The 27,687-nt window shown below is 36.3% G+C and overlaps 4 protein-coding genes across 6 annotated transcripts; 3 read left to right on the top strand and 1 right to left on the bottom strand.

The window, feature by feature from the left end:
• The first annotated feature begins 54 nt into the window (after positions 1-54).
• Positions 55-4,634, top strand: LOC110785936 (uncharacterized). 2 transcript variants are annotated; one of them, XM_021990458.2, is made up of 9 exons: positions 55-212; positions 512-645; positions 1,369-1,513; positions 1,624-1,751; positions 1,870-1,941; positions 2,488-2,703; positions 2,782-2,823; positions 3,045-3,257; positions 4,248-4,634. In XM_021990458.2, exons 1-9 carry the CDS (start codon positions 116-118, stop codon positions 4,314-4,316), a joined length of 1,116 nt encoding a protein of 371 aa, XP_021846150.1. In that variant the 5' UTR covers positions 55-115; the 3' UTR covers positions 4,317-4,634. The 2 variants fall into 2 exon arrangements, with proteins under 2 accessions (XP_021846150.1, XP_021846142.1); XM_021990450.2 differs by having other exon boundaries at positions 1,621-1,751.
• A 295-nt stretch (positions 4,635-4,929) lies between these two features.
• On the bottom strand, positions 4,930-9,652 carry LOC110785926 (stromal 70 kDa heat shock-related protein, chloroplastic-like). The gene is made up of 8 exons (XM_021990442.2): positions 9,008-9,652; positions 8,517-8,769; positions 7,852-7,931; positions 7,626-7,768; positions 7,426-7,524; positions 7,148-7,337; positions 6,360-6,758; positions 4,930-5,606 (listed from the first exon to the last, which is right to left on the bottom strand). The coding sequence occupies exons 1-8, from the start codon at positions 9,551-9,553 to the stop codon at positions 5,205-5,207; spliced, it is 2,112 nt and encodes a 703-aa protein (XP_021846134.1). The 5' UTR covers positions 9,554-9,652; the 3' UTR covers positions 4,930-5,204.
• Positions 9,653-17,416: 7,764 nt separating this feature from the next.
• On the top strand, positions 17,417-23,514 carry LOC110785919 (putative disease resistance protein RGA1). Its single transcript, XM_021990437.2, has 3 exons — positions 17,417-17,573; positions 19,010-19,797; positions 20,170-23,514. The coding sequence occupies exons 2-3, from the start codon at positions 19,167-19,169 to the stop codon at positions 23,124-23,126; spliced, it is 3,588 nt and encodes a 1,195-aa protein (XP_021846129.1). The 5' UTR covers positions 17,417-17,573; positions 19,010-19,166; the 3' UTR covers positions 23,127-23,514.
• Positions 23,515-24,287: 773 nt separating this feature from the next.
• LOC110785900 (GCN5-related N-acetyltransferase 10, chloroplastic) lies at positions 24,288-27,436 on the top strand. 2 transcript variants are annotated; one of them, XM_056837691.1, is made up of 4 exons: positions 24,288-24,943; positions 25,804-25,856; positions 26,636-26,833; positions 26,912-27,094. In XM_056837691.1, the coding sequence occupies exons 1-4, from the start codon at positions 24,503-24,505 to the stop codon at positions 26,940-26,942; spliced, it is 723 nt and encodes a 240-aa protein (XP_056693669.1). In that variant the 5' UTR covers positions 24,288-24,502; the 3' UTR covers positions 26,943-27,094. The 2 variants fall into 2 exon arrangements, with proteins under 2 accessions (XP_056693669.1, XP_056693668.1); XM_056837690.1 differs by having other exon boundaries at positions 24,307-24,943; positions 26,929-27,436.
• The last annotated feature ends 251 nt before the right edge of the window (positions 27,437-27,687 follow it).

The following is a 27,687-nucleotide window of genomic DNA, read 5'->3' as shown; positions in this document are numbered from 1 at the left end:
CTTTTTCAATGATTGGTTTTTTATCTTCCAGATTTTTGCACAAGCCTGTCTTGCTTTCCAAGTCTACCACTAACCAGGGAAATAAAATAAAAGCCAAAGATGAAATTCTCAAATCATGTTACCTTCAGTTTCAAGAAGAGTGACTAACTTTTGTCCAATTATCGGGTGCGCATTCAAATTTGCTGCAACTCTTTCTCTCAATCTCCACTCAGGTAAAACAACTATCTTTCCTTCGTTTGATCTCTGTATTATCCCCTTTATTTCTTCATCAATTTTTTTTCTTAATTTTTTAAGGTTCCAGTATTATGAGAAAGTGTATATTTTCAAGTATGATTAATACAATAGTAGTACTTTTTAGGTTTAATGTTGAATGGTTTCTTCATTACTTGCAACCCCATTTTATGGGTAATGGGAATTCTTGAATCTTGATGTAATAGAAACTTCTTCAAAATCCCCATCTTGTTTTTGAGTTATTTTTCTGATTTTTTTTCTTGTTTACACATTTTATCAGCAAGTACAATTGTGAGTGAAGAGAAAATGGGTGGAATTGAAGAGAAAATTACCCGAGTACTCTTTTGTGGGCAACAATTTGTTGATTCTTATCGCTATACTAAAGAGTATTTGAGTGAACATCCTTATATCCAGGTAAAAATCATATTTGGAGATTTTTCAGCATTGGTAAAAACTAAAAGTATATGTTTGTTCCATTATTGTGCTTAGTTTCTGATTTCTGGTAAAAACTTAGCAATGCCTATGTTCGATTTGGTTCAAGTGTGGCTTGGGCGTTAGCCGGTATTGGACATTGGAGATACAATGGTTTCATTATTAAAGTATATAAGACTCCCAATTGAAAGTCATTGTAGCCGCAATTTCATGTTTGGAGTTCTAGAAACGGAATTGGGGGTGAGCGAGGGATGATCTTTTATTGATCATGAGTAACTTCCTGGAAATCAATAATATTGAGGCTTCATGCCCACAAATGATGAACATTTAGGTGCATAACTTGGGAAATTGTACACTTCACAGCTGATTTGGGTGTTCCGTTATCCTAGATCATAAGGGGCTTCTTTCTTGATTAGAAAGTAATTTTTGGGGCATATCTGACAACCGATCATGAAAGTCCCGCTATATGTTGATCATGCTTGTTTCATACTGTTTTGAACTTGAATGTTGCTCATGCATGTTTCACACAATTTGAACTTGAATCTCGCTCATGCTGGTTTTATTCCATTTTGAAGTCTGAACTTAATAAAATATCGAGCTTCTTAGAGATATTTAATTGTCTAAGAATTGATCAAGTGTTTCAACTATACGATTGTTAAATACTTCTCTGATGAAAGCCTCTCCTCATTGAAATTTTTGTTGTAGGTTGATGATGTTCCGCTTAGTGATATTCCCAATGTAATTGGCAACTATCACATGTGCATTCCAAGGATGATGCGAATAGATTCAGATATTATTTCTCGTGCAAAACAAATGAAGCTCATATTGCAATTTGGTGTTGGTTTAGAGGGTATTTCTCTAGTCTCTGGGTTTCCATTCTTTTTTCGGAATGACTAGTGAAGGAAAGACTTAGGGTTTTCTGCCTCCATTGACATCATGGCTGGCCTCTGCTGTTAGCAGGTGTTAATGCGGATGCAGCAACAGAACATGGAATTAAAGTTGCTAGAATTCCAGCTGATGGCACCGGAAATGCTGCATCGTGTGCAGAGATGGCAATATATCTGATGTTGGGACTTCTACGGAAACAAGTAGGCATTTATATGTTTGCATCATCCGGCAGTCATATATCTCTTTTGACTTTTCATCTACTAGTCTTGTGTTTTAGCTTCCTAGCTAGCATTTTAATAGTTTAAGTACATTTTGTAGAAGGAGATGGAGATTTCAATAAAACTGAAAAAGCTCGGCGAGCCTGCCGGTGGAACTTTATTTGGGAAAACTGTGAGTTCCCCCTTCTCAGAATCCCCCGGCTAATGCTTTTTTTCATTGCTACACCAAAGTTTTGGCATTCCATTGTTATATCTTCCCTGCTTACTATATTCATGAGTCAGGAATTTCTAGCTAAGAGTTTGAAAGTATCTGAATGTTATCTATGTTGTTTGACTAATCGGTGATAGGTAGAGCTAATATTAGTTTCTGTAAGAAATGTGAACACAAGTGGCAGTTTTCAGTTTCAATCATGAAGAATAATGTAACTTAGTAGTTCACGAGTTACCCCAACAGTGAGTTCAACAATGAGTGAAAAGTTGTCCCTAAATCTAATGTCGGAGGTTGCAGCTTGTTTGTAGTTTAAAGTAGTAGATTCAATTGTGAATACTAGATTATTAGATAAAGGTCTTTAAGTTAGCAGAAGTTGTGAACAAGATTTCTCGGTGTTCGTTTCAGTTGATTTCGTCTTTTTTACCATTGTTTTCTCGAGTTGCTGTTATCTCTAAGAATGACATACAATTTTCAATCTCACATGAAGTTCATATATGCTAAAAATAGGTGTTTATTTTGGGACTTGGGAATATTGGGTGTGAATTGGCAAAGCGCTTGAGACCATTTGATGTTAAAATCCTTGCAACAAAACGCAGTTGGACCTCCAGCCATGTTGATCGTGTTGGTGATCTTGTTGATGAGAAGGGTAGCCATGATGATATATACAAGTATGCAGGCATGGCAGACATAGTTGTTTGTTGCCTGAATATGAACCATGAGACTGTAAGGTTACACACTTGCTGTCAATTTCCGTGTTAGTCAAAGAGAGGTGCTGACCAAGGTGTTTTTATTAATGTGTAGGCCGGTGTCATAAACCATTCATTCATACAATCCATGAAAAAGGTTTGTTCTGCCTATCTAAGTATCTTTGATTCAAGTAAGCTGATCCTTCCTCACCTTCAATAAAATTAGCATGTCAAGAATCTCTATGGCGGAGCAGAGACTCTACAATGAGAAACTAGTTCAATTCAATTAAAAAAATGTCTTGGTGCTGATATAGTATTTTACCGTGTGTTACATTTTGATAATTGTCAATTGTTTTGGATTTTCACTATGTTATCCAGGGGGGCTATCTGGTAAATGTTGCTCGTGGAGGTCTCCTAGATTATGATGCTGTTGCTCAAAGTCTCAAGTCTGGTCATTTGGGAGGCTTGGGTATCGATGTGGCTTGGACAGAGCCATTTGATCCCAATGATCCAATTTTGCAGCTTCCAAATGTTCTAATCACACCTCATGTTGCTGGGGTTACAGAACATTCCTATAGATCCATGGCAAAGGTATACAAAATTTCGTGTTTAAGAAAATTGAAATTGAATTTGAGTTACTCTAATGACTTTTGGTTGAGAATATCTATTAAATTCTCATATTATGAAGTACTCCCTCCGTCCCAAATTACTCGTTACACTTACCTTTGCACAAAGTTTTAGATGCTAAGTGGTTGTTTGGTTATCAATTGTTATTTTATTGAAAAAGTAAATATGATAGGAGTTAGTGGGGTATTTTTTTAATTGAATGAGAGGGTGTGGGGACAAAAAAAAAATAGTGGAAAGAGAGAGACAATATAATAATTGTGGGGTCATTCCTAATTTAGAAGTGTAACAACGAATCTGAGACGGATGAAAAAGAAAAGTGTAACAACTAATTTGGGACGGAGGGAGTATAACTTAGTCCATTACATCATGTACCTGCACCAATTTGAGGTGGCGTCTCTTTAACCATAAAGGTTTAGCACTAGCATTGACTAATGCTTTGTATTTATCTTCTACGATGGTTCTGAAACTTCTGTTAATATAAACATTTCTTGCCATTTAGTTTAAAGGCAGCACTAATCAGACGGAATGAGAAGGCTGGACATCACCTGAAAATGTTGTATCAGAAACTGAAAATGTTCTAATGATTTGTGTTAGGTATTAATGGTTGTAAACTTCCCATAGAACCTAGTTTACAGCATTGAAGTATTAGTGGGTCGTATTTATCCATGATAAACAAATTGAAGTATTTTTTTGTGATGTGTCATGGCAAGGACAATGCATTACGAATTGCAACGTTCTTCACTATCCCTGTGTCACAACCTTAAAATGATTCTTGAAAATTTTGTATGCATAAATTTGAGTTTCCCATCATTTCATGCCCACGTACATTGTAAAATTTCCAAAGTTCTTCATATATCTTTAGAAAAATAAAAAGGATCATCTTTATTATTTAGACTATGCTTCAAAATAATCAAGGATGTTCTGTTACTGATTGAACAATGGGAAAATATGCAGGTGGTTGGCAATGCTGCTCTTCAACTTCATAACGGGAGTAAAATTACAGGAATACAATATGTGAACTGAAACGGCTCATTGTTAAATAACAGGTATAACCTTCCCTAAACTTGATCATCTGTAGGGAAAACGGGGAGGGATAGGAGAGTACCTATGCTCCTCAATAACAGCTTCACTGGATATCCAGTTGCAGCTTCCTGCATTAGTTGTATACTTGTATTGCTGCTTGCCCTGTAGGCTGTAGCTATGTTTTTTCAATGGGATTAGCATGATTGGATACACCCATTTTCTTGTATTGAGATCCTACCTATGATGTGGAACAGATAATAGACCTTCTTGGTAAAATCAAAACCTATCCAGATTATAAAAGTAACTTTTATTGGTAAACGAGTACTTGCACAAAGTGATACTCCATAATTATAAGTGCTTGTTCTCTTAGCAATATTTGTGCTGAATTATTTTTCCTCATTTTAAGTAATTGTCCCCCTATAAGGCTATAAGTCTGTAACAAAAGGTCCCAATAGAATCATCCAGAATTTCTACACACTAGCATTATAGCCTTCTGTACATCCTGCTGTATGCCTCCTGTATTGCCACTGTATATAGGATGAACAATCTTCAATCTCAGTTTTTCCCCCCAATAATTAACTAGATCTACTTAGTTTTTGGAAAAATCTGCACATATTAGAATCTCTATTTTACGCTGAATTCCATAGGAAAGTAATTTTTACAAGATTTCCTGATTCTACTCATATAGTATAACAGAGCTCAAGAAAAGAATCACTTTGAGAAACATTTACAATTCATTCCAAGATCTCCTTTGTTTTTGTGCACATCATTGGTAAACCAAGATGTCACCTATTTTCGTCTCATAAGTTAGCAGATGAATGAACACCTATAAACTTGCAATATTATATATCGAGCTGAATGGATAGACCCCTTAGCCATATAACTTCCTCATTTACTTTCAGTAAAATCAGCATCTATCACATCTCCATTATCACCAGAACTGGTTCCAGTAGGCTCTGCGGGACCAGCAGCAGTTCCAGCTGTAGGACCAGCCTCAGCAGCTCCAGGTTGACTGTATAAAGATTGCCCTATCTGCATTGCTTCCTGGTTAACTGCAGCTATGGCATCCTTAATCTTCTGAGTAATGCCACCTTCCATAACATCTTTCAAGTCTTTTAGCTTCGCTTCAACTTTCTCCTTCACTTCAGCTGGGATTTTTTCTCCTAATTCCTTCAGCTGTTTCTCAGTTTGGTACACTACAGCATCAGCTTGGTTCTTGGTGTCGATTGCTTCTCTCTTCTCCTTATCCTCCTTTGCAAACCTGTCCGCCTCTTGAACCATTTTTTCCACCTGAAATAATTATTTCAACCGCATTAGTATCAATCTAAACAGATGTGCTACTTAAGAATGCTTCTCTATTATAGGTAGCAACTAGACCTGTCAAACGGGTCAGTCGGGTCGGGTAGTGAAAAATTATTTTCCGAGTTCGGGTTTACAAATGCTTGTTCAAGACCCAGAAGTTTCGAGATGTGTCGACCCAACGGGTTGAGACTTGAGAGATTTTAAAACGCGTGGGGAGTATTATATTTTCATTAAGTTAGGTAATAAATATGCAAAATATGGGCATAAATTAACAAACTTTCCTACACAAGTTTATATTTAGTCAAACAATTCAAATTAAAATCATATTACACTCAACAATTGTAACAACGTGTTTATATGCTCAGAGTTCCTCATAATTTCTTTTATTATTATAAATACAATGATTATTAATCGATCCGGTCAAAAATAGGTTCGGTCGGGTTTTGACCCATTATTTTCCCGGTTGCTCGGGTTCAGATAAAATCGGGTTACGGGTCACAAAAGTCTTGTTCAAGACCCAATATTTCCGGGTTGAGTTCGGGTCAGGTCGATATTTGACAAGTCTACTAGCAACCAATCGAGGAAATCAGTCCCAAGTCCCAACTCAGATTATGTGTATGCTTCTGGTTATTTAATTTTGTTAAGTCTCATTACTTTATAACCAGATATTTTGAATCATGTTCCTTGGTTCTTTCTAGATCAAGTCATTTTACAGCAACATAAGAAGCCACAAAAACATACCTCATCCTTAGGCAAAGTGCTAGCACCAGTTATGGTAATGTCCTGTTTCTTTCCAGTTCCTTTATCAACAGCAGTGACAGAGAGAATTCCATTAGCATCAATATCGAACTTAACTTCGATTTGGGGTACTCCACGCGGGCTTGGAGGAATCCCATCTAACCGGAAACTCCCGAGTGATTTGTTATCCCTCACAAACTCTCTTTCTCCTTGAAGAACATTTATCTCTACACTAGTCTGCCCATCTGCAGCAGTCGAGAAAACTTCTGATTTGGAAGTAGGCAGTGTCGTGTTTCTTGGGATGATCTTTGTCATAACACCACCAAGAGTCTCCAAACCCAGAGACAATGGTGTTACGTCCAGTAAAACTATGTCACTAACATCTCCGGCCAACACACCAGCCTGAAATAAACCGCAATTTGGGTGCGAAGAGTTAACCACATCTCTGACAAAGAGTCTGAGAAAGTCTTAAGACTATCATTGGTATAGTCTTTAAAACCTATACTAACATTAAAATAATATTTTACTGTGTTTTCTGCAATTGTTTCATTTTCATTTGATACCAAACGGTATAGTTTGGTAAAAGCAGGATAGTTGCATTTCTCATTTGGTATCAAACAACATAGTTTGGTACTCAAAAGTCAAGTAAATGTTTTTTTTGGTGGGCTAGACTCCATTTATTACCTGAAGTTACCATTTAGCCCTTAGTATAGGATTTAAGGACTATACCAATTATAGTATAAGAAAACCTCCAAAGAGTCTTGAATCATACAGAGTGAAATATTAGTTACCTGAACAGCAGCACCAAGGGCAACTACTTCATCAGGGTTGACAGTACAATTTGGTTCTTTACCAGTCATCTTCTTCACAACATCAAGTACAGCTGGTATCCTTGTTGATCCACCAACAAGAACAACTTCATCTATGTTCTTAATCGAAAGCTGTGCATCCTTCAAAGCAGATTCAACGGGCATCTTCAATCTGCACAGTCCAAAGCAACAACCGTCAGTAACCAAAGCAACAATGACACAAATTGAACAGACAACTACTTTAGTATGCTCATTCATACCTGTCAAGTAAGTCCGAACATATCTGTTCGAACTTTGCTCTTGTGAGGGTTGTGTCTATATGTTTTGGGCCGTCTTGTGTTGCAGTAATGAAAGGCAAGCTGTCAAAAACACACCATTGATGGTTTTAGTGAAATCTGAACTGAAATGAAAAAACAGGAACAAAATGGAAGAAGGATGATACACATATATATATACTTGCCTGATGGTAGTCTGAGTTAGAGTTGAAAGCTCAATCTTAGCCTTTTCCGCTGCTTCAGTTAGACGTTGAAGAGCTTGCCTGTCATTCCGAAGATCTATGCCCTCGTCGTTCCTGAAAGTTTCTGCTAGCCAATCCACAATTCTCTGCAGCAGCAGTTACAAGTACATTATTGAATTGTTACAGAGCATTTTAGAGCTAATAAGTCTGCTGATTCCGAACTTCCTACCTTGTCGAAATCATCACCTCCCAAGTGAGTATCTCCTGATGTAGATAACACCTCAAAAACTCCATCCCCAACCTCAAGTACTGCGAAAGGCAGAAGCAGCAATGTAAGCAGCAATCTACTTGCAGAAGACTGATAAAACAATGTCAGAGATCGGTTATGTTGTCAAATCCTTTAGGTAACATGATTGTTTCATTTCCTTTTTTTCTTTTTTTTGCTATACCCAGAAATTCAAGAACCAATTTCCTTAGAAATGGCTAAAAATTTATTCTCATTTCCCATTGGTCTAAAAACTAATTCTCACGATACCTTCTATGTAGGATCAGTACAAGCTTCGTTTAAAAAAAAAAAAATTAATTCAGTGAAGAACCGCCAACACCTATGGCGATTAGTGGTTTTATAAGTAACATCTGTTGGTGTTAGCAGTTCTTCACTGAATTAATTAAAAATAAAGCTTATACTAATCCTACATAAACGGTACCATGGGAATTAGTTTTTAGACCAACGTAAATCAAGAATAAGTTATGGTTTTAGCTATTTCTAAGTAAATCGTTCTTTTCATACATAATAAATGAAAATGACATGAAATAAACATTTTACCATAAAGATTAGATAACATTTCCCTATCACAAGATGTACCTAGAACTTCTCACTAATGGAGTACTTACCTGAAACATCAAAAGTACCACCTCCAAGATCAAACACCAAAATCGTCTCATTGTTCTTCTTCTCGAACCCATATGCTAATGAAGCAGCAGTAGGTTCATTGATGATCCGAAGAACATCCAGACCAGCAATTCTACCAGCATCCTTTGTAGCAGTTCTCTGAGAGTCATTGAAATAAGCCGGCACTGTAATCACAGCCTTGTTTACAGTGTCATTCAAAAACCTCGATGCATCCTCCACAAGCTTCCTCAACACCTACATTTTCACACAATATTAAGTTTTTTCTGATTAAATAAGTTCAGTTAAATTCAGTTAAGTTTAGATAAGTTCAAATAAGTTCAGGTAAATTCAGTTAAGTTTAGATAAGTTCAAATAAGTTCAGGTAAATTCAGTTAAGTTTAGATAAGTTCAAATAAGTTCAGTTAAATTAAGTTCATATCAGTTCAGGTAAAATAAGTCGAATAAAACGGAGCCTGTATCAGAATAGGAGTACCTGAGCAGAGATCTCTTCAGGAGCAAAGAGCTTGCCAATAGCAGGACACTCAAGCTTAACATTCCCAATATCATCTTTCACAACCTTATAAGACACTTGCTTAGACTCCTCATCCACTTCCCCCATTTTCCTCCCTACAAACCTCTTAACAGAGAAGAATGTGTTTTCCGGGTTAACCACTGCCTGCCTCTTAGCAATCTGTCCGACAAGGCGGTCGCCACCCTTAGTATAAGCCACCACCGACGGCGTAGTTCTCTGCCCCTCAACATTGGTTATGATGGTAGGCTGCCCTCCTTCCATGGCCGCCACGGCGGAGTTAGTCGTCCCTAGGTCTATCCCCACCACCTTCTCACACACCACTCTCAGACTACCGAACCGCCTCGACTGTCTGTCATTTCTCCTGTTAGAGTTTACTGATACAGAAAATCTGTTGCTGTTATTGCTGTTGTTGCTGTTTCTGAGTTTTTGTCCTAGGAAAGAGTTGTTGTTTTTGTTGGTGTTGTTTCCTAGGATGTTAATCTGTGCTGCTGCGGAGGTTGCTGCCATGATTATTGTACCAAATTTGAGAGTTTTTTCACAGACTGAAAGAAAAGAGTGGGAATTTTTATGAAGTGTGTTTTGATTTTTGGGTTAAGAAAGAAGTGAGAAAGATGATCAAGTTATAAAAAGTAAGGAAGTTTTGGAGGGAGAGTATTCTAGAAAGGTCTTTTGATCTGGACCGTTGGATGGGGTGGGATTGTGATGCAAGAGTATGGTGACCGTTGGATTTGGATTATTTTTGGTGAGGCTAGAAAAGTCTAGGAGGTTCTGTATGATGAGTAACTGATGATGACTATTGATGGTGAATCAGGTTTATGTTAGTTTGTAGAATTTGGATTTTGCTATTTTGGATAAAGGAATTTAGAGGGAGAAACAGCTAGAATTGGATTTTGGCAGTTTTTGGTAGTTGCTTAGGTCTTTATAATAAGGGAATGTGAAGCTTGTTTGGCAAAACTGACTCGTATTTGAATTCCAAATCTGAAGAGCGATCCAAACTACATAATTCGATCTAAAATGACTCAATATTTGACGTGATTATCGATCAAGTTAACATAACATGCAATGCAAGTTAATTTGCCAAAGACTTAAATCATGTTAACTCTATCGACATAAATTAAACATTCTAAACAGGATGGACCCGAATCTATTATCTTTACCTTTAGAGTGTGACAAATGTGTATGATGAGATTGAGACGACATTTTATAGAGTCTAATAAGATGTTAACAATGTAAGAAACCTGAAACGTTACGAGTATGATGGTGTGAATGTACTACCTATATTTCAGCTAATATTTGTATAAATATTAAGACAAAGGAGGAAGAGTGTGTAAAACGGTGGGTGAATATTATAAAAATATAGATAAAGTAATATAAATGTGTAAAAACATGGGTGGCTATAGGGGTGAGCATGGGTCGGTTACCCGAACCGGTTACATTATCAGATCGGATAACCGATAACCAATAACGCTAGAACTGATATTCGTTAACCGAACTGATAAGTTTGGGTACCCGTTTTTTGGATAATCAAACTTTTGGATATCAGGTACTCGATATGATATCCAATTGAAAAAATAGACTTTAATTAGAATTAGATTATTGTAATATCCTGTCAAAAAGAAAAAAGATTATTATAAATTGATTATTAACTTTTAGGATTTTAAGCTTTTGGAAAAAATATTTAGAATGGGAAAAACTTAAAAAGTTTATCGAATCTTCATCGTGTACTCGTTATTTGGATAAGAAAAAAAAAAGAATAAAGTATAAAAAAGTTCATTTTTAGTCACCAAAGTAGATATATAAGTCTTTAAAATACAGCAAAGTAAAAGTTAGTATGTATTGAGAATTATTTTACAATGGCTACAATAATTTGGTAGCTAGCCACTAATTTTTAAATCTAGATCGTACATGTATGATAGTAAATCAAGACCATTGATTTCATTGGCCAAATAATTAGTGTATAGTTATTCGACGCCCTCGTACGCTAAAATCGCCCGCGTTTTTAGAGGGAAAATACACTTTTACCCTTATAAAATGTTACCCCTTCCCTTCATTTTTTTACCCAACTTTCACCCTTCCCCCTCACTTTCCCCTCCGACAGTCTTGGGTGTTTTCTCGCCGTAAACAATAAATTTCGGCTAACATTTTATGGTTTTTAATAATTCTAACAAAGCAGATTTTTAATTTTCTCCCTTAATATAATAAATTATAATAAAATAATTATATTGAACAATCATAATAAAAAAATAGAAAATTTTAAACAATAATAATAAGCATAGAAAATAAAATAATAATAATTAAAACAAAACACATAATTAAACATCAAAGACAATTAAAAAAAAAATTAAAAAAATTCAAACCTGGAATGCATTCCGCACACAGGTATTGCGTGAGTTCCTTGGCCGCCGCGCAAAGGCTGTGTGTCGGCGACACGACACTCGTGCACCAGATCTGTACGACAATCGTGTCGCCGGCGCACAACCTGTGCACGGTGGCCAAGGAACCCACGCAAAATCCGTGTGAGGCCAGCAAAAGTTATAAAAAAAATTACAAAACAGGGGAGGCGAGGAGATGCAACTGGAGGGGAAGGCGGCGCATCAAGAAAACAGGGGAGGTGAGGAGATGCGACAAGAGGGGAGGGTGGCGCATTAAGGGGGGGAGGTCGGCGCATCGAGAGGGGAGGCGAGGAGATGCGACAAAGAGGGGAGGTCGGCACATCAAGAGGGGAGGCGAGGAGATGCGACAAGAGGGGAGGGCGGCGCATCAAGAGTGGAGGTCGGCGCATCGAGAGGGCGAGGAGATGCGAAGGAAAACTAGGTGAAGAAGAGAAGAAGAAAACCCGACAGGAGGTGAGGGCGGCGCAAATTTTCATGGTGGCCGGAATGGGTTGCCGGGCGTGAAGTAGAAAGGGTGAGGGATGAGCATAGGTGAAGGAGGAAGGGTGAAGAAGGAGAAGGGAATTGGTTTGTAAAGGGTAAGCTCGTACTTTAACGTAAATAATGAGGGCGTTTTTAACGAATTAGGGCGTCGAATAAAAACCCACAATAATTAATGTAAATTAAATGGTCTTTTGCGTAAAAAATACAGTAGCGAATACTAGAAAATTTAGTAATTCCAATACTTAACCCCTTCAACCATGGAGATGAGATTCCTGTAAAAAAAAAAATCCCTTCAACCATGGAGATGAGATTCTCACAAAAACTAATTATCCATGGAATTTTTTTAAAAAATTGTTTAACTTATTTTAGAAAAGATAAAACATTCAGATAAGTTCAGATAAATAAGGTTTTGTTTTGATCAACTGAATTTGACTGAAATTAACTTATTTATGCTGAAAATAAATTAAATAATCAATACCTAGTATTTAAAAAGCGAAATCAATTACCATTCTTTGCCATGTGTCAATCTACTTTTGGTTGCCATGTGTCACTCTACTATTTTGTTTGCCATGTGTTTTTCAACTCTCTTTTAAGTGACCAGTAACTTAATGCACTTCTTGCTCTTCACATTCTCTATTTGATATTTTAATTACACTTCCTCTTGGGCTTCATATTCTCCCTGTAACATACTTCATCCATAAATTCATTTAAAGTCTATCACTTAAATAATTGGATATTTTAGTTCTCAATTTACAATTCTTAATTTTGATTTTACCTTTCCAATTTAAATTTAACTGGCTTTAGGAAATTCGGTTAGAATCATTTCTACCTCAAAGCCAAAAGTTCAAGATTTATTCCTTTGATTTTACCTTTCCAATTTAAATTTAACTGGCTTTAGGAAATTCGGTGAGAATCATTTCTACCTCAAAGCCAAAAGTTCAAGATTTATTCCTGCATGTTATTAAAAAAAAGGTTTCGTATTAATTTTTTTTATTTCAACTTTTCGTATTATTAATAAACCATATAATTTTTGCTCTTTTAAGGAGAAGGTGTTGTAGAGGAGTTGAAGAGTAATAGGACAAAGGGCGTTAATGATTTTGCAGCACTTCCCTATTGTAGCTATGCACGCCATCCGCTAGGTATAAATTATTTTTTATTTGTTGGTCATGTAAATGAAGGAAATTTTCCCTATTTCATTAGATTTTTTTTAATCATACTCCAATATCTACAACAAAGGATTAGCAATCTTGTGATATCAATGTCAATGTTAAAATTTTGTACTTCTCATTTTGAATTTTTTGCTTATTTGATTATTTGACTTCGATGCTTTAGTTTTTGAGGGAAGATTTCAATGTTTTAATTTTAATGTAATACCGTTAATTATAGGAAAACGTTGGCTTTGTTTACATAATAAAGGATTTTGCCAAATTGACAATACATGACTTGAACTCAGTTGAGATGGCTTAGTTGCTGTAGAAATTGCAAGATTTGGGAATATGCGAGAGATAGATATTAATATGTTGTTAAAAGATCTCCTAATTTTCTATTTTCCCGTGTTTCGGTTCACTATCTAGATGTATTGTTTTAAATATGACAAATTATGAGATTTATCAACATTGTTGTGTTAACATGCAAAACATGTGAATTGTGAAATGTAATAAATTTGATATTGATAGATGTTGTACTTGCAACGGATACACGCGACTAAAACGGACGATATTACTTTTGGATTTAAGCAAAACACAATTTGATAATTTTGTACTCTAAACTTCAACGCGAAAATCGGTTAATCCCTTAACAATCACGTGGTCTATATTCATAATTTAACGTATTGTACTTAACGTGTTACTTATAATGGATAGCAATGTCTTTTGGTACAATACTATTTGGCGGATAGAAAATTTAGAAAATAAAATGGTTGCAAATGTATGTATATATTGTATAACATTGTTACCTTTAATATATATAAAATAAATTATCAAAAATTACATTTTTATCATTTATTGGTGCCTTACGTTACCTTATGTTATGCATAACTCGTACATCGTACGGGCCAAAAAACTAGTTGTTTGTTAAATTGCCTGAAATTAACTTAATGTTGTTGAACTTAACTAAATTGATACCAGTCATCACAACGCTATTGTGACTCCTTCACGCGCCATACGCGTCGCATGGACACCTCCTGCTTCGGGTGTTTTCAAACTCAATTTTGATAGATCAGTTCGTCACCACCCTGGAACAACAAGGGTTGTTATTTGGGACCACCTAGGTAATAATGTTATTAGTAGATCCTATAATTTTGGAACTTTGTCTCCTCTATTTGCTGAAGCTATGGCTCTTCGTAATGGCCTTCTACTAGAAATCGAACATAACATTTGTCATGTTTTCATAGAAGGTGATAACTTATTGATTATTAATATTTTACAAGGTCACGTACAATGCCCGTGGAAGATCCAGGTGCTAATGAAAGATGTCAATCAGCTTTTACAACAGTTTGAGACTTCTTTCTCTTACCACATTTATTGAGAAGCCAATCGCGCAACAGATTATACTGCCGTAATAGGTCAAAACATCCAGACCCATCAAGATACCAACCCCTATGTAGATAGTAAATTTTCTTATTTATACCTTTAGATATGTTAGGGTACAACCTTGAGTAAAGGCTACCCTAACTTTTAGTATTTCTTTCCAAAAAAAAAAAAAACAAAAAATAATTGAAGTACTTAATAACGTAACATCAAAATTTCCACACATCAGCATATTGTGCATCAAACTATTAAATCCTTCCTAATTAGTTAACAAAATTCCCACATGGAAAAAAAAAATATTTAGGATTATTCTTGCGTGGACCTAGTCCACAATAAATTAGTGTGGATTCAAAAACAATAATTTTCTCTAGAACTCTTTATATATACATACGAACTTTATTGTTCATATAGTGACTATAATAAATTAAACGCCTATTTTTTTTAGACATATTAACCATTTTTCAATCATAGTAACCCTATATTTTTAAAAGTGAATTGTGTGTTAAAATCATATTATTCAAGCATCAAGCATAACATATATTAGCCACACCAATTTGATATTTTTTTTTCATAATAATCCTAATAAACATGTCAAAATAAATTATGCACAACTTTTTGACATTTTTTTTAGACATGGTCCACAATAAATTTAGTGTACACCAAATTCATTTAAGAATTGATGAATTAGTTAGCATGTTACACTAGCTCCGGCCTCCCATTTAATTAACAACACCCATTTGCAAAAACAATCTAAAAATGATTTCACAAGTTAAAGTGGACAACATTAGTTGGTGGATGCGCTATAGCCAAGCCCGGCCCAGAGGGAGTGAATTATTGGGCGACCCCCTGGGCCTCGGAAAGAAAGGGGCCGAAGATGGAGTCCATTTATATTGTTTCAATATGTAAAAACAAATTGCAATATTACTTTTCTGTATGAGCACTTTTTTTAAGCATGAGTTGTTTTGTTTTTTTAAAATAAAAGTAAAATATTATATTTAAGTATGATTTTTTTTTTCAGTTAACCTATTTCTTCTGTACGAACATTTTTTTTTTTTCAATCCATGGCCCAAATGTTACATGGTACATTTTGAGAATGAGAGGTTGTACAATCTTACAAGATTAAAATTTTATGTAGGCATTAATAGTATTTGTTTTGAAATTTCGAATATCAAAAAAAAAAATGCTCATATTCACGTGAGAAGTACAAGTTAGGTGAGAAGCGTGAGAAGTGTTGTGAATCGTTGGATTTGTTTAATCTGATGGCTCAGATTACACGCGTGTTGCTAATACGGTAAACATGTGGAAATAAGAAGTACTCTGTATAAAGCAACAGGAAACTGATGTATGCGTCAATCTCTTTGGACAATACTCCGTATGTTTTACAATCAGAAATATTTTTATATAAACTCTAATCACCCGAAACACCATAAACCCTCAATCCATTTCTCCAATAGCAGAGCTCTGACCCCTCGTTCTACTCTTGGTTTTCCTAATGTATTTGTAGTATCATTTTGATGTATCTACAATTCCGATTTAATGTATCTGTAGTATCATAATGATGTATCTGCATATCTGCAATGTCAATTTAATGTACTTATAATGGTTATTGTTTGTTGTATCTCCAATTAAAAAATTAATGTACTTACAATTGGTGATTGAATTGATTTCGTTTATCCATAATTTTCCGGCGAAACGATTAAATCTGCAACCCAATTTCTCAATACTATCGATGTACCTTCAATACATTTTTTATGTATCCCTATTGTATTTTTAATGTATCTACATCTTGTGTATTGTATTTTTGATGAAGAGAATGAAAATGGAGGAGATAGAAATAGAGGATCTTTCACTTACGGTTCTCTTTCTCTTTTGGCTTGAGTTTTTGTTCAAAATCCTGAATATTTGTTCTTCAATTTTGGGCATCAAACTCGATTATTCGAGTTCGAGTCGGGAAATGAGGAGCAGATTTCGTTAGGTTATCAGTCACCCTAGCCCAATATAAGAGAACGAGTGTCAAAGTTTGTATTATTCTTAGTTAATCTAAAGGCCGGTCAACCGATTTTTAGCAGACCGTCCAAACGTTGTATTTTTAGAATCAATTTCTCTTATTTTAGTTCATTCTGATTAAACTTTAGTTTAGTAACTTAGCACTTGTATGTCCATGTAAGATATCGATAATACCCTTACAAAAATTGATTGGAACATTACTCGTGGATATATCAAATCAGATTTTTGATAATAGCGGCAATCATCGCGTCGCGTAGTTGTTTCAATTGGACCATCGTTTATCTTTGTTTTCTTCGTGTATCCTAATCTCAATCATTCTCCTCTCCATTTTCTTAGGGTATGTGATTTGAATGTTGCGTATACTTCATTGTAATTGATTTATCGATGAAAAGTTTGAACTTGGCTTCTAAGATTTGTAAATATTGTGATTTATCACTCATTCTGACATTGTTATACCACTTATCATGTTCCATTGGATTCACTGATTAAGAATATCTGACAAGGTAAGTGTGTAATAGTGTTTGGAAACGCTTTTTATATTGCTTGAAAATGATAATAAATGTGTTGATCGAAATGTACAAATGAATGGGACAGCCTATTTATAATAGGTCCCTAAACCCCTAGAATGTTCTATCCTATAATAATTTACACCCTATTGTACAAAGAAGCCTCTACGCAATATCTAGAATGACTCATGGTTGTAGTTATTTTACCACTCATAGTTTTTTTTTTTTTTTGTTATGGCATTCGTGTCTACGGTTAACACCTACAACATCAGACATTTTTTTGTTATGGCAATTTGGTCTTTTCATACCAATTGAGGTTGGCATGAGTGGTTAAGGGCCTCTTGCTCCTTAACCAAGGTTTCGGGTTCGAGCCTTGGAAATGGAAAAAATCTCAATTGGGAGAGATGCTGCCCACCGAGGTACCCATGCAAACTCCCGCACGAGATTAGTCCACTCGCCGAAGGCGGTGGGAACTCGTCGTAGTAGAACAAAAAATTTGGTCTTTTCATATTATAATTTGTAAAATCCAACAGAGTACTCCACAGAAGTTGGTCCTCACTCCGGAAAGAGCGTGTCAACCCTCTCATCTCCTTTTCTATGGCTGCTAGAGGTTAGTATTCAATTTTATAAAGATCCTATAGTTCTTCAAGATAGTCGTTGAACTGATTTTGTTTGGGTATTTTGTCTGAAAATTGAATAATTTTTAGGGTTTACATAGTCGATTTGGGGATTTAGGGGTTTGAACAGTCGATTTGGGGATTTAGGGGTTTGAACTTTAATTATAAGGTCACCAATTCATAGTTTCAAAATTCGAATTGAAATTATTAGATCACCAATTGGTAGGTTCAATTGATTTTGTTGGGTGTTTTGTTTGAAATTTCGAAAAGAGCAGCCATAAAATTCAAATATAGCAGCTATGACTTCAATTCGGAATTTAAAATAGCCTGTGCAGACACCATAATTGAGTGCCAAGAGAAAAAAGAGCATTAGATAATATTGATACTTGACTCAATTAGAGTAATCTTTTCTTGTATAGAGATTGAAGAGGTCAACTTTATTAATTAAAGTTATCTAATCGATCAACTAATTACTTGGAAAGCTAATTAGAGTTACATAATCGACTCTACAACTTGAAAAGATAGCTCAAATATAATAGAGTAAAAACAATCAATTTACTCTTTAATAAGTTCATTGTTTGTTGTTTTCAAATATGTTTTTCTTATTTATGGATAATATTGTTCCTGTTTTTAGTTACGAGTATTCATCTTCTATAATTTGTTTTTTTTTTTGTTGCAAATGAGGGGTAAGAACCCAACAGGAAATTAAATCTTCTATAATTTGTTAATTGAGTATAGACTTTGATGATTTTGACAAGTTGTGAGTGTTTGAATGTAGCAACATAGCATTCCGATGTAGAGTCCATTCGGAGTTAGATTAGGAATGTAGGAGCCCTATTATGCTTTTCAATGCAATAACACGGTTTCTGTAGCGTTACTTTGCACTTTCCAAACAAGATGGACCTTTCAGTGCTCTATAAGTGGTCCTAATGTTCTTTTGTATCAATTCTATAAGTGGTCCTAAGCAGGGTTATCTCTTTAATATGCATATGAATTACACTTGTTTGTTCAACTGGGTTAATGAATAATAGATGAAGCTTCTTATGCTTACTATTTGATGAAAGTCTAGGTACATTTAGATTTAGTTTGGTCATGCGGGTCATTGAATTGGTTCATTGAGTGATGAATCTGATGACTTACAGTGTACCTCTTCAATCACTCTTAATTTGTACCAACAATTTTTCTGAATGGATTAGAATGTCAATTTTCTCTCCATTGTGGTTCTTGAACACCTTCTCATGACTGATATGTTTGTCTCCAAACAACTAGTGGTTATGGATAATGATTGGTATCTTGAAGGATTCACCCTCCATAATAATCAAAAGTCATTCTTTTTACTAGCTTGAATATTGAAATTTTAGTTTCCAGTTTTATTTTGAACTCCTTACTAGGTTGATGTATAACCCCTCTTTTGGCCGCTGTCCAACAGCGATTTATCACCCCTCTTGGGGACGTAGAAAAGTCTACAATGCTGTGTGAGCTGTGTGAGCTGTGTGACTGTCGTGGGTAGGCCTACGGGTTCCCTCCCACTTGGAAGATAACATTTGTTGAACGAGTTAGATCATTTCATCCAAAAATTAAGAAAAATGGAATCTGTAGTTCTGCCGCTTTTGGTGGAGACTGTGAAACCCATGATCGAGGTACTAATGAGTAGAGTGACGGAAGAGATCCACTTCTTCCGGGGCTCCGGAAAAGATCTCAGTAAGCTTGAACGCAAGATCCAAATAATCTCAAACATTGTGCTCAACATGACGGCTACTAATACTAGTACTTGTACTAGTAGTAGTAATCCTGTGGAATTGTGGGTGACAAATGTTGTCAAAATCATACACAATGTGGAGAACTTGCTGGATGTGTTGGCCTATGAGAAGCAGCGCCAAGTTGTCATGAAGATAGGGCCTATGAAACGGGTCTACTTTCGCCGTAAGATTGGCAAGTGGATTAGTAGGATCAATACCAACATTGACGAAGCCCTGATAGAGGCTCAAACCATTGCCCACCTCAGGGATCTAATGCACTCACTGCCACCTGCAACAAACATTATTACCAGTGAAGGCGCGGCTGCAGAGGATCAGGATCGTCTGCAGCAGCTTCGACGAAATGTAGATATGTCCCTGATAGTTGGCAGGGATTCCGATGTTGATTCCATGGTGGACAAATTGTGCAACCCTTCACAGGATTACCGCCTTTCTGTAGTTGCCATCGTGGGAATTGGAGGTAACATTCTTGATATTCAAGGTTTCAAAGGACTATCTTATTTTGCATTTGCTCAATTTTTTAAAAACTTATGTAATTCAAGTCTTTGATTGATTTTTGAAGGATCGTCACAAATAAAGATGGCAATAGATTAATTTTTAATCAATTTTACTTTAATCCTTTCAATTTTTTGACATAGATTTATGCTATACATTGCAATATTTAGAAGAAGAAGAAAAAAGTGTACTAGTACATTAAGTTATTAATAGTTTAACACTCCGTACTACAGTATACATTACAGATAGGATGTAATTTCTTTTGCATAGTTACCAACTTAACATAGATTAGGGCAGACGATTAAGGTAGTTGGTACTTATGTTATGTATGTCACAGGTATTGGAAAAACAGTCCTAGCAAAAAACGTTTTTGAGGATAAGCGAGTGACAGATAATTTCACAGAGAGAATTTGGGTTGCTGCACCAGAAGCTTTTAGCATTGAAGGGATTTTAAACAAAATGCTGGAGTACATTCATATGAGCAGTAGTGTGACTACCAGCAGCAGCGAGATAGCAGTACGGAAACTCAAGGGAAATCTAGATGGAAAGAAATACTTGCTTGTTCTTGATGATGTTTGGAATGTAAATCAACATATTTGGGATGCAACTAGAAGTTCACTGGAAAGAATTGGTGGTTCTCAGGAAAGCATGATTTTGGTGACAACTAGAGGTACTGATGTAGCACAGACAATGAATGCTTTTGTCCATCCTCTCCCGGAACTCTCAGAAGATGATAGTTGGTATTTGTTCAAGAAAGTTGCCTTCACAAAAATGTCCCAGGAGTATATTTCTATATTTGAAACGACTGGTAAAAATATCGTTAAGAAATGTAAGGGAGTTCCACTGGCAATCAAGAGCATTGGAGGAATGTTGCAAACAAAAAGACATGCATACGAGTGGGAGAAAATTGAGCAAAGTGAGTTATGGGACTTACCGCAGGATGGTACTGGGATATTACCATCCTTGAAGCTTAGCTACAAGCATTTGTCATCTCCATTCTTGCAGAAATGTTTTTCTTTTTGTGCCGCTCTTCCCAAGGATTGGAGCATTGGTAAAAGCTGGCTGATACGTATTTGGACTGCTTTAGGCCTTGTCCGACGATCTGAAAATAGAGAGTTGATCGAGGATATTGCTGAAGAATATATTAATGAATTGCTAAGTATTTCCTTCTTACATGTAGTTGAAAGGGATGAAATTGGAGAAACATTGTATTATGGTATGCATGACCTAGTGCATGACCTAGCAAAATCTGTTTCGAAGCACGAACTCTTATTGTTGGAGGCAGGTAACTCAGTGACAGCCATATCTGATGTTCAACATTTGGCAATATACGAGCATAAGGAATTGAAAACTGATTGTTGGGACAAAGTGGTAGTTGAAAATTTATGTACGCTTATCATTTACAAGAGTTTACCTGGAGGATTACTGAAGCATGTGAAGTACCTGCGTGTGTTAAATTTACGAGACATGGGTCTAGAAGAGGTTCCAGAAGCAGTCGCTGGTTTGAAGTGTTTAAAATTTCTCAGTTTGACAAACAACCCAATAAAGGTGTTGCCTGAATTTATTACTGAATTGTACAACTTGCAATCTTTGGATATTTACAAATGTAATCTACTAGAGGAGGTCCCTGGAGGGTTGAGTAACTTGGTTAATCTGAGGCATTTTATAATGATGAAACTTATCAAATTACCAGCAAAGATGATTGGGCAGTTGAAGTGTTTGCAAACTCTTCCACGCCTATTGCTGACTGAAGGGGGATTCCAGATTTCTGAATTGGGAGGTTTGCCTCACGTAAGTGGCCGTTTAACCATTGTAGGCCTTGAACTGATCAAGAGTAAACAAGATGCTGAAAGTGCCCGTTTATCAGAGAAGTCAAGAGTTAACAAGTTGTGGCTATCCTGGAACAGTGACGACGACTGGATAAAACATGAGGAGGTGTTAGATGGGTTGAAGCCTAACTGTAATCTGAGACGTCTGATAGTTCAAAGTTACGGGGGCGAAAAGTTTCCATCCTGGCTGATGAGAATGGATGTGATAAAGATAATAGAGCTTGTTGATTGTAGAAGGTGCCAAAAATTGCCAACATTAGGGCACCTGCCTTTTCTAGAAAAACTGGGGATTGAATATATGAGACTCTTGGAATATATAGGTGTGGAGTTCTACTGCAATAGTTACAGTTCAGAGGCAAATTCATCAATGGTGTATTTTCCAAGATTGAAACAACTCGAGTTATTGGGGCTTGGCAAATTAACAGAATGGGTTGAGCCAAGTTCAGGGGAGTGGACAATCTTTCCTTTGTTGGAGGAATTAAAAATAGAAGACTGTCCTGAATTGAAAACAACTCCATACAAATTCCCCTCTCTTGAACAGCTTACTGTTAAAAACATCACCAGTGGTCTTCTCTTAACAAACATAATATCCAACAAAGTTTCTGTCACTTGTCTGAAAGTTCTTCAAATTGAGGGGATAACGGAAATGACACATTTGCCCGAGGTGTTGGCTGAATATTGCACATCTCTCCAAACATTGAGAATAAACAGATGCCGGGACCTGAGTTGCTTGCCGGAGAGCCTATCGAAGATGATTTCCCTTGAGTTGTTGCAAATAAAGTGGTGCCCCAACCTGGTGTCTGTACCCTGCAACCTCAGCGGTTTTAGGTCGTTGCGTGAGCTTGAAATCTTATACAATGTTGGTTTAACGAGTGTTCCAGAAGGGTTACAAAGTTGCACGGCGATGGAGAAATTGTGGATTTCTTGTTGTCCAAAGATAGAGACACTCCCAGACCTGACAGGATTAAACAGTCTTCATAATCTGAGTTTAAGGAGTATGATAAAGATGATAACTGACCCCCCCGATTGGCTATACCGCCTCCCATGCCTTACGACTTTACACATCGGGTATTGCGAGGACCGAGATGAATTCCCAGATATGAGCTTCCTCTGGAAAGTCACATCTCTGGAAACTTTGAATCTGTGTGGTTGGGGAAAGCTGCAGAATCTTCCAGAAGAACTACAACAGTTTACGATGCTGAAAGGGCTTGGAATTTGCGAGTTTGAGAATATGGAATGTTTCCCAGATTGGTTCGGAAACCTTTCATCTCTTAATGCGCTGTGTACTGCCCGGTGTAAGAATTTGAAGAAACTGCCGACAGAGGATGCTATGAAGCGACTCGCCAAATTAAGCTATTTGGATATTGAAGACTGCCCTCTGTTAGAGAATGCTGTCAAGGTAAATGGAACAGAGCATCACAAGATTTCCAAAATTGAAGTCAGAGTTAATGGAAGGTTTTTGTAGTTAAGTAATTATTTATTTATTTTAAATAAAATCCAGGTCCTGTATTTACTTATACCTCTGCAAACGGGTTAAGCATACTTTCACGACTTCACATAAAGATATGCGTGAGTAAACCAAAATAAGTTGGTGGGACCTCACCTTGTGACTTGGAGGTCACAAAGTCGAGCCCCATCAACTGCAAAATTGTTTGGGAGTGACTCATGCGAAAACCTCCGTAGCTGAACTAGTTAACTTGTGCAAGATATGCGGAGTACGTAGTAGTATGAGACTTTGTTAATGGAGATGGGTGGATTCCAACGAACAACAGAGGAGTTAAAAGAAGTAGACCATATATTGCTGAACTGTATGCTCTTTTTTATTTTTATTTTCAAAGGGTGTGTTAATTCCACTTTTATGTGTTGTTAACTAATCTATTGGGTTTACTCTTTGTTAAAGTAAGGGAAGTATGGATTGAGGTCCATAAATATGCAAAATAAAAAACTTCATGTCCGACGATAAAAAAAAAAAAAAAAAAAAAAATTGTAGGTCCTGAAAATATGCTTAATTCAAACTTTTATGTTGTAAGATACTATCTTTCCTGAATTATGAACGTTGAATCTAAATTTTGGGATTGAATTTACAATATGCATCTCATGTGTTATTTAATTACCCATTTCGTGTGAGGTGCATCTAGTAAAGTGAACTCCAGAATTATGAATCAATGTTTAATCCGACTAAATGTAATATCTTACAATATAATTTTTTTTTATAATGTATAGTATTTAATTACAACAATTTTTTTTATTAAAACTAATTTTACAAGGTATGGAGTACTACGTAGTTTTTAACAAATTTGCCAAAAATAAAAATGAAAGTTAAGAACTTTGACTTACAAATAATGAAGGAAGCAATTACAGAGAAAATAATTTAAGATGGTTGTTCCTGTGAAGAAGAAGAAAATAAAATAAAATATAATTAAGATGTTTAAAAAACAAGTGTTTGAATTAGCCGATAAAAGAGTTGTTCAGCTTAATCAAGATCTAGAGTTTGAGCCTTTTGACAATGACAACCGTTCAATTCCGAATTAGTCGAACTTAAATTTAGTAGACTATAAATTATCGGGTGAGACACCTTGAAGAAAAATTTAAGATCCATTACAAGATGTTAGGCTACGCTTCTTCCAAGTGGCAATTCCAAGTTCCAAATTCTAAGCCTTGTTTCACAACCACTTGCGCCTAATCTCATTTTTCACCTCAAAAACTTTTTATTTTTTTATTTTTTCATTTTCCTTTGTCTCCATAGCTCTTCTTGGCCCTTGCTCTAAGTAGGCTGATATCGAGGCAGCATATGTCTCACGATAAGTGTACATAATATAATTAACATCTAATTATAGGATTATGATGGCTAATTTACAAGCTAATCATCAAATAATCAGCATTTATAGAAAACTCTCCAATTTTGGTGAGTTAAAGTTACATCCAATTGTAATTACAACATCATTAGTTCTACAAAAACAAAAGTCTTTTAGGAATGGGTTGTTTAAAGTAGCATGTAGTAGTATTACTGATAACAGTAGCAGCAGCAGCGGCGGCGGCGGCAGTGCTCTGGTGCAGCAGAGTCCACCTATCACAGATGAGGAACTGGGGATGATGATTGATCAGACGGCTGGTAGAAATGATGATAATATGGGGATTGAGTATTTGGTGAGGGAGTATGGATGGAAGGTAAGGAGGATGGCAGAGGATAAAAGTGAGATGAGGAAGGTGGCTCATATTCAAGCAGAGGCTTTTCATGATCCTTCTCCTTTCTTTGATGATTGGTTCTTTAACTTCTTCAAGGTATACTTACTTCTTTTTTGTAAATTATAATTCATACACTTCATTTATTTATTTATTTTTGTAAATGAATTCATGCATCTTGCGTTTCATGAACATGTTGAAAGATTTCAATGTAAGCATGTATAAGTGGTACTACATGTATTGGCACTATGCACTCAATATATTATTATATTAACAATGTAATGTTGTTTTTTGAATCATTTAAAAACTATAAGCATATTTCCTAAAATAGAATCATAAATAAATTAAGAGTTCATGATAGAATTAAGCATTGTTCGATGATATCATTGCTATAGGACAATTTGGTATGTACAACTTGGGCATGCTACACCCAAGGTCATTTGTCTTCCCATCAGCCTATGTGCTTGTTTTTTTTGGTGTTACCACCCGGTTCACCCTTAGGGCTAATCCGGATTCGGGGCGAGTTCTGGTTGGTTAGATTTCATTCCCCTCCCAATTATTGTTACGGGGGATCGAACACGGGTTCTCCCTACCAAGTTCAGCCTCAATCACCACTGAACCAACAAAAATTTGGTATCAGCCCATGTGCTTGTAGTTAGCCTTGGTTGAACCTTACAAGTAGAACCGGTTGTTCCGGTTGTTCGGTGAATGTCCTCCTATTATATGGAGTACTAACCTACTGGCTACTGGTATATACGCTTCAGATTTCTAGTACGAAGTATTTTCCATAATTTATTAGAATCACATTGTTCTGGAGTATGATAACCATAATTGTCAGTGTCTTCAGAATCAAAATCCTGTGTTTCTTGCTTTAGCTTGTTAAGCAATGCATCTTTGGTAAACTGATGTACATTATATGTAAGAGTAATCACTACATAGTTTATTCTTCTTGTGATCAGGCGGAAGTACTTGCTGGACTTCTCTATAGATTACGCAACTCGCCTCCAGACAGGTGTGTTCTTTGACCTTAACCATAATTTATTAAAATCATATTGTTCTTGTGTAGGATAACCACAATTTTCAATTAAGGGCGCCCCCTAGGCACTAGTTGAGTTCAAGTAGGTCTGCATATTCAATCAATGCAAAAGGGGGAGAAGTTTATTTTAATCCGGTATCTTAAAACAAAAGGATACATCCATAACTCCTGAATGATCGGAGGCTGGGTTTTGGCACCACTATTAAAGAAAAGAACTTTGTGTATAGAATATTAGAATGCATTGTTTGATTTTTTTTCTTCTTTCTATGATGTACGAGTACTACATAACTCGTAGTTGATCACTTGACAGTTGACACCCTTGTTGATTGAGATGCTAATGAACTTTTGGTTTAGTGCTTACACTGTGAGAATTGATCCTTGTATCTTTGGGTTAGAAGGCAATGCAAAAAGAGAGTCGTTGCATTTCCCGGAAAGATGGTTGTAGGCCGGCCCGACACTGGCACGAAGAAGCCCAACCTGGCTCAATCACGAAGTTGTGGGCTGCATATTTTGGGAAAGCACGACAAGACCTGACAAAGCACGCTAAATTTATTAAAATTAGGCTTAGGCTGTTAGGCACGACAACCTGTGGGCTTGGGCCCTGTTTTTAAATTGTTGGCATGTCCCACGGCACGATGCAGAGTGGTCCGAGCCACAACCATCTTTACGTTTCCATTCCCCAAAGTTCTTGATGGACATGTAACTGTTAGATTGAGTACAATTGTTTCTTAATACTAAAAAATAAATAAAAACAGGTATGCATGTCTGGTGGCAGAGCCTGCAAAGGAGTATGATATGGATGCCTCAATGGATTCTCAGGCACAACACGAACAACATCAACTTGTTGGCGTTGTTGATATCACCGTATTAAGAGACAGTGATGTTATGCAACACCTTCAAGGAGCTCCGGAGTATCTCTATGTTTCTGGAATCGCCGTTTCCAACAACTTCAGGTTTTTGTCTTACACTTTTCTATGTTGGAAACGTTGCACGAAAACATCTTAATTTCTGAGTTACTAACAGAAGTTTAGCAAAAATGTGTATGTAGGAGACAGAAAGTAGCAAGTGTGCTGCTGCAAGCCTGTGAGGTAACAGCAGTGTTATGGGGGCATGAGTATCTAGTGCTAAGAGCATACGAGGATGATTGGGGTGCGCGTACATTGTACACCAATGCTGGCTATAAACTAGTATCTACAGACCCTTTTTATGTTACTTGGATTGGGAGAAAACGTCGAATCCTCATGATCAAAAGATGCTGCTAGCTAGCACCATTCATTCTATGCTTGTGTTTTGCAGGGAATGGATTGTCGGATTGATGGATGATGTTGTTGGGAAAGGAAGAAAAACAGTGTTCTGTATTCATTTGGAGCAGAGTTGGCTTATACCCCAAATGGAAATTGAAATTACATGTAGATAAACTTGGTTCCCCTTATCAATTTGCATTCATTAGGAAACTTATAAGGCTTATTATGATGTACGGAGTACTTAGCCTAAGGTGTTGTATAGGGCTAGTTTGGTTTTCTAGGAAGTGAAGAGCAAAGTAGTTATTTGGTTGACATGAGCATGAAAAATTGGGAAGTGAAAATTCCTAAGAAGTTCTACTTCTCCCAAAATGGAGGAATTTGCTTACCTAGTCCCCTAGGTAAGTAGAACTTTCCATGGAAATTCTAACTTTCTATGCTCAACCAAACAAGAATATTTAATTCCTAGGAAATTAAAACACATGGGAAATGAAAATACAAGGGAAACATAACTTCCGTGTAATCAAACATCACCATAGTGTTGTTTGGTTTACAAAAACATGGGA

This window comes from Spinacia oleracea, chromosome 2 (assembly GCF_020520425.1).
Source record: "Spinacia oleracea cultivar Varoflay chromosome 2, BTI_SOV_V1, whole genome shotgun sequence".
Lineage (NCBI taxonomy): Eukaryota > Viridiplantae > Streptophyta > Magnoliopsida > Caryophyllales > Amaranthaceae > Spinacia > Spinacia oleracea.
The sequence above is the reverse complement of the archived record's forward strand: the minus strand, read 5'-3'. Positions and strand labels throughout refer to the sequence as shown.

Coding starts and splice junctions, on each gene's coding strand:
- LOC110785919 (XM_021990437.2), top strand. CDS start 19,167: ATGGAATCTGTAGTTCTGCCGCTTTTGGTGGAGACTGTGAAACCCATG. Junction 19,798..20,169: donor TGCCATCGTGGGAATTGGAG/GTAACATTCTTG, acceptor TGTATGTCACAG/GTATTGGAAAAACAGTCCTA.
- LOC110785900 (XM_056837690.1), top strand. CDS start 24,503: ATGATGGCTAATTTACAAGCTAATCATCAAATAATCAGCATTTATAGA. Junction 24,944..25,803: donor GGTTCTTTAACTTCTTCAAG/GTATACTTACTT, acceptor TCTTGTGATCAG/GCGGAAGTACTTGCTGGACT. Junction 26,834..26,928: donor GCCGTTTCCAACAACTTCAG/GTTTTTGTCTTA, acceptor ATGTGTATGTAG/GAGACAGAAAGTAGCAAGTG.
- LOC110785926 (XM_021990442.2), bottom strand. CDS start 9,553: ATGGCAGCAACCTCCGCAGCAGCACAGATTAACATCCTAGGAAACAAC. Junction 7,932..8,516: donor TGGTACTTTTGATGTTTCAG/GTAAGTACTCCA, acceptor TGCCTTTCGCAG/TACTTGAGGTTGGGGATGGA. Junction 5,607..6,359: donor GCACTTTGCCTAAGGATGAG/GTATGTTTTTGT, acceptor TAATTATTTCAG/GTGGAAAAAATGGTTCAAGA.
- LOC110785936 (XM_021990450.2), top strand. CDS start 116: ATGTTACCTTCAGTTTCAAGAAGAGTGACTAACTTTTGTCCAATTATC. Junction 213..511: donor TTCTCTCAATCTCCACTCAG/GTAAAACAACTA, acceptor ACATTTTATCAG/CAAGTACAATTGTGAGTGAA. Junction 1,942..2,487: donor GAACTTTATTTGGGAAAACT/GTGAGTTCCCCC, acceptor TGCTAAAAATAG/GTGTTTATTTTGGGACTTGG.